Genomic DNA, 9,051 nt, shown 5'->3' on the forward strand with positions numbered 1-9,051 from the left:
ACTAATTTTCTTCTCTGTAAATTGAGGGCAGTAATACATAAATTGCCAATTTTGTACATAGATAAATCAGTAAGGTGAATATGCCTGATAAATAATAATATGTTCATTTAATATAAATGTATGCATCACACCTCTGGAGCAAAAGCTTTTGAACCTAGTTGTATGCCTTTTTGTTGAGATCAAATAAAACAATATTTACTGTTGCTGATTCAAATGGCTTAAGTCTTGGTAAGGAAAAAGAAAAGAATTTTCTTTATAGTTAAATAAAAATAAACCTGTGTCATAAGGATTTTTTTAAATAAGACCAAATTGAGAGCAGTTTCAAAATGTCTGGCTTATTTTTGTGTGATGTGTGCCAAAAAAAAAAAACCAAACTACAAACAGGTTATGAATTTTTCCCTTCCTTTTGCAGATGTCCCTCCTTTTTCTTTGATACAATCATAGGGCTAAAACACATCAACAGTATTTCTTCTACTCCCTAACTGTCCCCTCCACATATATCTACCTAAAGATGTCTATTCTCTTGTTTGCTTTACCATAGGTGAAGACGAAAAAGTCCTATGGAAAAAAACAATTTGATCCAAGTAACATATGGATTAAAAATTTAGTAAAGTATCAGTAAGACTCTGGAGAAAAACATTCTAGAATAAGCAAACTAGGAAATTATAGTTGTTTTTCCATTCTTTTCCTCAACCTATGAACATTGAGGCTTTGGTAAAGTACATTAAAACTATCAAAAGCACCTATCAAAGGCCCTAGCCACTGTTAAGTGCTTAATAAATGTCAGTATATGGGACTTTTTTTTTTCAGTAGGTGATCTGCAAAATATGCATTTTATTTCACACTTTATGACATATAATCTTCCCTATTTATACACATCATCACTTGCTTGGTATTATGAACAGCCTAAATTACTCTCCTCTTCAACAGACTCCTCATGGCATTTTTCACCTCCGAGTTCCTCACTGTGTAAATGATAGGATTTAACATAGGAGTGAGGATTGCAAAGAACACAGTCACCAACTTATCCACAGGGTAGGTGACCACAGGACGCATGTAGGTGAAAATGCAAGGCACAAAAAAGAGTACAACTACAGTAAAGTGGGAGCAACAGGTCGAGAGGGCTTTGTGTCGACCTTCGGAGCCATGGGAGCTCAAGGAACTCAGGATGACTGTGTAGGAGATGAGCAGCATGGAAAAAATGAGCAAGCACATGGCCCCACTGTTGGCCGCTACCACCATTCCCAACCTGTAGGTGTCGCTGCAGGCAAGTTTCAGCAGGGGAAAGAGATCACACATAAAGTGGTCGATGACATTGGGGCCACAGAAGGGTAGGTTGACCATGAAAAGGATCTGCACAGTGGCATGCAGGATCCCCCCTATCCAGGCCACTACCACTAGAAGCTGACAGAGTCCGTGTCGCATGATGGTCATGTAGTGAAGGGGCTTGCAGATGGCCACATAGCGATCATAGGCCATGACAATGAGGAGGATGATCTCGGATCCTCCCAGAAAGTGCTCCACGAAGAGCTGAGTCAGGCAGCCACCCAAGGAGATGGTTCTCCTCTGGTACAGCAGGTCGATGATCATTTTAGGGGTGGTCACAGAGGTGTAGGAGGCATCTATAAAGGACAAGTAAGTGAGAAAGAAATACATGGGAGCTGAAAGTGTGGAGCTGAGGGAGATGGTTAGGACAATGAGCAGATTGGCCAGCACAGTAAATAGAAAAATGAACAAGAAGACCACAAAGAATATTTTCTGCAAGTGTGGATTCTGAGTGAGTCCCAAGAGAATAAATTCAGTCACATTGTTGGGAGGTGTGAAGTGATCCATTCAGGAAGTAACACCCTCTTGGGGCCTGAATTCCCTACAAAGGGATAAAGAGAGATACCTATTACCTATGAAAGTATCGTAGTCTGAATTTCAAAGTACAAAAACAGTCGCCGTAACTGTGGAGCATTTCCTGGGCACTCCTTGCCTCAACATTTGTTTTCATTCTTTCTTACCTTCCTTCACAATGCTTTCCATCTCCTCAGGAACCTTGTACCTATCACATGTAAACACCCATAGGGCAACCTGTGGTGTGTAAATTTACTGAGAAAACACTGGGCTACCAACACAAGATTGGGATTTTCCTGGTTCCTGCTCTATGTGACTTTGCTAAGTCATGTCAGCATCCCATGCTTCTGACCCCTCCTTTGCGTCTGGGAGCTTACATACTGTTAACTCTCATATGTAATTTGTAAAGTAAGAGTTATTCCCTCTTCCAGGAGAACTTACATTTATCCCTCAGCTCTAACTGTGGAAAGTAAGACATGGTCAGTAAGGATCTATCATAAGCAGGTGGTTTAAAACAGGAAATGTATAAGCCATTGGGGGCATACCCTCCCTGGTACCTACCATAATATATACATGCTGTTCCTGTGTTTCTTCACTGTGTCTATCACAGTGTCTGACACAATGTCTGCCATGTCTAGTGCCTGTTAGGTAATGAACAAATGCTTGGTGAATTGCCATGCTTCCTGCATCTCCACAGGTAAAAAAAAAACACTCATTTCCCCAGCCCGTAAACCTGAGAAGCCAAACACTCTTGTCCTCTCACTCTGTTTTTACTCTCTACTTTATGGGAAACATAAATAGACTTCTGAAAAAAAAAAAGCTGCATTCTAGTTTAATAGTTTCTGACACGGTTTATAGGATGAGTATGAAAATATTAATTCCTTCTAGGAAACAGTATGTTACTGATCATTTCACTTTCAAGATTATTATAGTATTTGCTAATTAATATTTTTTATTCTTCAACATTCTGTTCCGCATACAGTTTAACATAACCACATTCAGTAAATCGACAGCTTCAGTAGAACAGGATAAAAACTCCTGGATGGATGTTCAATACATAAGCAAAGGACACCCTTATTTTAAAAGTTTTACAAATAGAAATTTAATGTGGAGAACAGAAAGAAATAGTCTGTTAGATAAGATAGATAACATACTATATATATATATATATATATATATATACACATACATATATACACACAAATACATAAAATCTCTACTTATTATAAGTGCCTAATACAAACCCTTAACCCTGAAACCCTGAACATTTCCTATGTATATAAATGTATGTCTGCATAAAGTCACAAAAAATGTCCCTGTTTAAATGCCTTTAATAATCCTTTCGGTAACGCTTTATTACCAGCAGCAGTGCATTTATTCATGAGGTCCCGCCACTCCTTTATGTTTTTCCTATATGCATTCTCATGCTTTCTTTTCCCAACCTCCCATCACATCCATCACCCACCATTCCTGGTTGCAGGGTATTGCATTACTAGCAGAATGAGGAAATTTGAGGACATACATATTTCCAAAGGAAGCAAAGAAGAAAATATAAATATATGAAATGTATTCTTCAAGAAAATATTTCTTTTCTTTGCAAAGATAAATGGACAAAGAGTTTTATTTGTTAATTATCCAAAATGAAAATTTTACTTGTGTGAAAACCAAGTGCAGCAGCTTCATTACATTCCCTTATTCTGAGGTGCACTTCCCCAACAGATCCAGAAAAGAGTATAGTGTACATAAAGTAAGAATAAGATGTAACTATTTTTTTAATTTTTTTATTATTTTATTTATGATAGTCACAGAGAGAGAGAGAGAGAGAGAGGCAGAGACACAGGCAGAGGGAGAAGCAGGCTCCATGCACCGGGAGCCCGACGTGGGATTCGATCCCGGGTCTCCAGGATCGTGCCCTGGGCCAAAGGCAGGCGCCAAACCGCTGCGCCACCCAGGGATCCCGAATAAGATGTAATTAATGAGTGATTTAGAAATAGCTACAAAGAAATAGAAATTATTTTGTCTTTTATTTGACTCCACTATATTCTTTCTAGGCATAGAATTCAAAGAAAACTATTTTTAAAAGAGAAAATTCATTAAGTACAAATATCTTCAACACAATTATTAAAAGCTGTGGAAAATTAGAAACTGCATACAATGTCCAACATTAGAGAAATGGATAAGTAAAATATAGTGCACCTCTTTGGATAATGTGTCATTTTTAACAGAGATGTCTTTAAAAATTGCACTATACCAAAGCAAAGAATATCATGTTGTAATAATAGGCGGGGAAAAATTCGGATGCAAATTTGAATACATAATAGGAGTCTAATTTAAATATATATCAATAAGGAAAAATACCCCCCAAATATTTTTACTTCTAAATTGGCAGTATTTTAGTTGCTTCTGTCTTTTGGGATGCTTGACTTGCTAAAGAGATTTAAACCTCAGATTGGTAGAGTGTGAGAGGTGATTATAGCGATTTGTAAGATCCATTTAAACCTGAGATTCTATAATTATATGATTTTCTGGGAGAAAAAAATGATCTCACCTATGAACTTGTCTAACACAGCTTCATGCCAGGGTCCCAGGCTCCTGTTAGTTCACTGAGGAGTAAGTAAGACTGTAAGATTGAAAATACCAACTGGCCCAGCTCCATCAAGTGTCTTTGTTGATTTATAAATGGCACCTCTCTCTTCCTCCTCACAGGCACGGCCACATACCCTATTTGTAGGCACATTCGGGGAAGTTTATTAGCTGTGGCTAATGAGACCTCAGGGATATGTCACCTTCATTACTAGATTTTGCCAACAACCCAATTATTTCACATAACTGAACATCAGAGGAGAAGTTTTATAGCATCCATCTTAAATTTTAATTCCTTCTTTTAATCTGAATTTGTATACTTGATAAAAATGAGTTTAATACAGAGTCTGGATATTTGGTATTGTATAAGTTAAATATTTAGGGGGATAACTATCTGATTTTTTATTTTTCATCATAATATTCTGTTTCTTTGATCTACCATTCATGGTGATAATTTCTAAATATTACTTAAAGATGTACATTAAGTGATAGTTGTGAACCCTATTATAACATTGGTACTTCACACCGCTAAATCTTACTGTACTTCTTCAAAGTGGTTGTTTCTTGTGTCAATTCTGAAATTAGATTAACATGATAATAATGAAAATAATTCCATTCTTGAAATACATTCAGAGATAGTAAAATGCATTTATTTCAGTCATTTAAATTTAATCTCATAATATCTCTGTGAAATATAAAAGGACTATGCGTCCGTATTCACAATTTATAACAAGGAAATATAAGACAGGAATTGAGAATGCCATTTGCCAGGGCAAAAAAATAAGCCAGGCCTCTAAATCCTGGGCCAGGATCCTTATCCCTAAATTTTGTTTTACAACTAAAGTGTCATGACACTTTTATATGCTGCCACCAACTGTGAGGCATATTCCAATTATCTATTAAAAGAAATAAGTATCAATTTTTGAAATGATTTTTAAACAAATTTAATTCAGTTCTGAAATATTCCCATAAAGAACCACACTCAGCCATATTCAAACATGCTTTCTTTATTAAGAAGGGAAAGAAATTGTGCATAACTCTGCATTGACCCAAGAGAATGTAATCACTGTAACATGTGTCATGAGGAAAACAGTTTAAGATGACTGAAACTAATTCTGGTTTGATAGACACCAAGTGTCTTAGTGCCATGATGATATTTGTGATGGCAGATGCCAAAGAAAATTTGAATGAGGATCTGAAACTAAAGAGCTATATGAAACATGCATTTTCCTGAAGTGTCATCTGTGAAAATGTCCTCAACTTATCTTTCAACTCTTTTTTTTATTTTTATTTATTTATTTATTTACGATAGTCATACAGAGAGAGAGAGAGGCAGAGACACAGACAGAGGGAGAAGCAGGCTCCATGCACCGGGAGCCCGACGTGGGATTCGATCCCGGGTCTCCAGGATCATGCCCTGGGCCAAAGGCAGGCGCCAAACCGCTGCGCCACCCAGGGATCCTATTATCTTTCAACTCTTGAATGAAAGCCAGAGTCAGATCAGAGAATTAACATGTACTTGAAAACTCATAATGTCCATCATCATGGAAGATTGCAACCCAATCACTTTGTCCAGTAAGTGGTCATCAAGCCTCTATTTAGCTACAGTGGTTGGTAGAGAGATTGTCTTAGAATCCCTATATCTATTTAGTCTAGCTCCCTAAGGCCTAGAGTACCATGAAATAAAATAAGAACTGAGTTAAATCTAAATCACTGAGGATTGTCTATGAAAGTAATTTTTCAAAGAGAAGTTCCTGGAGCTATATACCAGGATATCTGTTTCCAGAATATAAATCCAAAGACAGAGTGGCTGAAAATCCTAGAAAGACAGAAACACAGTGTTTCAAACTAGAAAGGTAAACTGGAATGAAAGAAGAAATTAAATATAGGTCATATCACAGTTGGTCAAAAACTAGTTGAGGTATGGTTTATTTAATGGGTTCATGGACTAATTTCACAAAAATCAGATACCTTGCCAAAATGTTCTTTTTATGGGCATTTTCATACATTTCAGTAGGGGGAGGAATATGCTCTCAAATTAGCAGAACTCATATTACCTTAGACCAACCCATAGACCTTTTCAGCCCATAAGGACATCTTCTAAGTTGTTTACTAGAAATGGAAAAATTGGGGGACATGAGCTGTAGTCTCATAACTCTTCCAATCTTACTTTCTCTAATTGGGATAGAAGTGAATATAACAGTATTTATAATAATAAAATACTGGCATGGGCAGAATCACAGAACTTGGAAATACCTTCTTAATTGACCCAAGTAAACTACTGGTAGAAATGGGAGAGTTGTTTTGTGTCATGGAATAGGATGATGGTACAGTAAGAAATAAGACCATGCCTTCTGATCCTGAAGCTGATATTTCTACTCTACATCTTTATAAGCATAATATGCTTGTTAAATATTGTTACATCATGGAATCAATTGATTTTTTTCTATAAAATATATGGTACTCATGAGGCGGGAAGCTGGATTTTTCTGTCAAAAGAGGAAGCTTTCAGCATATCTATGACATACATATACATTTGTACTTTGGTAACAGACTTCACTTTTTTAAATAAACTTTACTTTTGAAAAGAGCCAGAATTGATTCACAATAAGGTGATATAAGTTAAGTAAACTGTGTAGCTGAGCAATACTTTCTCTGTCAACTGTAATGATTCCTGTTTTTTTTCATATGCCTTATAAATGATCTTCTAAAGCAATTTCCAAAGAGATTCTAGATTCAAGGAGCTAAATGTAAAGCCACCTTTTTTTAAAAGCCACCTTTTTAATAGTAAAATTGTTTCACAAATATATTTTACTGTGTTTTTGAAAAACACTTGCCTTTGATTGTACTAATTGTTATTCTAATGAAGTGTCACACCCTATGGCATATAATAAAAAAGTATTTTTATAGACCAAGCTATAATCAAATACCAGTTTCAGCCCCCTTCTTATTCTCCATCCTGAGCCTTTCTTACTCTCCATCCTGTGAAAAGATCACATCCTGGACTCACAGCTGACTTACATGTTCTAGGATTTAGTTATTTAATCCTTCTGATTTTCACTTTTTTTTCTGTAAAGTAAAAACACTAGAATTCAATTTTATAAGTTGTAAACACATGAAGACACTTCAAAAATTTCACATCAGCTTCAATACAATTAATTTTTATAATTCCTGACAACTTTTATTCAACAGAAGAATAAATCCAATATTATTTTAAATATTAAGTATATCAAGTGTGTGCAAAAGGGTATTGACAAGTATCTTCTTTCTAAATTATATTCCACACTGTCCTATATGCCAGTAGGCAATACAACTTTCTGAGTACCAACTGCTTATATACAAAAGCCATCATACAGCTCTATAATTAGAAAAGCACATTTTTAAGTTTGTTACAAAATAGAAAATGTTCTGATGAAATTCTGTCTTTTTTTTCAAGTACTCTTTTAAATGATTGAAAGAGCATCAGATTTGATTTTAGAAAAATCTAGATCTGCACACTAGCTTTGTCTGGCATTGGGCTAGTTATTTAATGTTTTTGAATTTCATTTTCCTTCATATGTAAGACATCAATAATCATAATACCTAACTTGCAGAGGTGTTGCACCCCTGGAGAGGTATGGGAAGGGCAATGAAAAGGTAATAAAATTTTAAAAAATGTAAAGATCACGATAGAAATAAAATCTTTGTATTGAGTCATTTATTATCTGAAATTGCATTCCTGGTTAATAACATTCTCATGGCATTTTTTACCTCTGAATTCCTTACTGTGTAGATGACAGGGTTTAACATGGGGGTAACAAGAGTATAGAATACAGCTATGGCTTTATCCATTGGAAAAGTAGCTACTGGTCGCAGATACATAAAAATACAGGGCACAAAGAACAAGACAACAACTGTGATGTGAGAGCCACAGGTAGAGAGGGCCTTTTTCCTCCCCGCAGAGCTGTGAGTCTTCAAGGAGCACAGGATGACCACATAGGATATCAATAACATCACAAAGGTGATCACTGAAATTGCTCCACCATTGGCAGCAACCAAGAAACCAACAAAGAAAGTGTCAGTGCAGGCAAGTTGTATCAGGGGGAAAATGTCACACATGAAGTGATCCATGATGTTGGGACCACAGAAGGGGAGCCAGAAAGTAACGAGAATCTGTCCAATGGAGTGGAGAAAACCCACTACCCAACACATCCCCACGAAGAGGCAGCATGTGTGATGGTTCATGATGGTCACATAGTGCAGAGGTCTACAGATGGCCACATAGCGGTCATAGGCCATGACTACAAGGAGGACAATCTCTGAAGCTCCTAAGAAATGTTCTACAAAGAGCTGTGTCATGCAGCCACTAAAGGAAACAGATTTTGAATCAAAGAGCAGATCAGCTAGCATTTTAGGAATTATGGAAGAGGAGTAACATGCGTCTATCAGAGACAAAAAGGCCAGGAAGAAATACATCGGGGAGTCCAAAGTCTGGCTGCGGATTATAGTAACCACAATGAGCAGGTTGCCTGAGACAGTGACAATGTAGGTGACAAGTAACACCAAAAATAGAATTCTCTGCATCTGAGGATTCTGGGTAAGTCCCATTAGAATGAATACAGTTACATTCATCCTGTCTTCTTTCATTTC

General features: G+C 36.6%; 2 protein-coding genes across 2 annotated transcripts; both read right to left on the minus strand.

Moving 5' to 3' along the window:
* Positions 1 to 906: 906 nt before the first annotated feature.
* On the minus strand, positions 907 to 1,833 carry LOC129503042 (olfactory receptor 140-like). The gene has a single exon (XM_055314925.1). It carries the CDS (start codon positions 1,831 to 1,833, stop codon positions 907 to 909), a length of 927 nt encoding a protein of 308 aa, XP_055170900.1.
* A 6,282-nt stretch (positions 1,834 to 8,115) lies between these two features.
* Positions 8,116 to 9,051, minus strand: LOC129503053 (olfactory receptor 4C46-like). The gene has a single exon (XM_055314944.1). The coding sequence runs from the start codon at positions 9,046 to 9,048 to the stop codon at positions 8,116 to 8,118; it is 933 nt and encodes a 310-aa protein (XP_055170919.1). The 5' UTR covers positions 9,049 to 9,051.

This window comes from Nyctereutes procyonoides, unplaced genomic scaffold, assembly GCF_905146905.1.
Source record: "Nyctereutes procyonoides isolate TBG_1078 unplaced genomic scaffold, NYPRO_anot_genome, whole genome shotgun sequence".
NCBI lineage: Eukaryota > Metazoa > Chordata > Mammalia > Carnivora > Canidae > Nyctereutes > Nyctereutes procyonoides.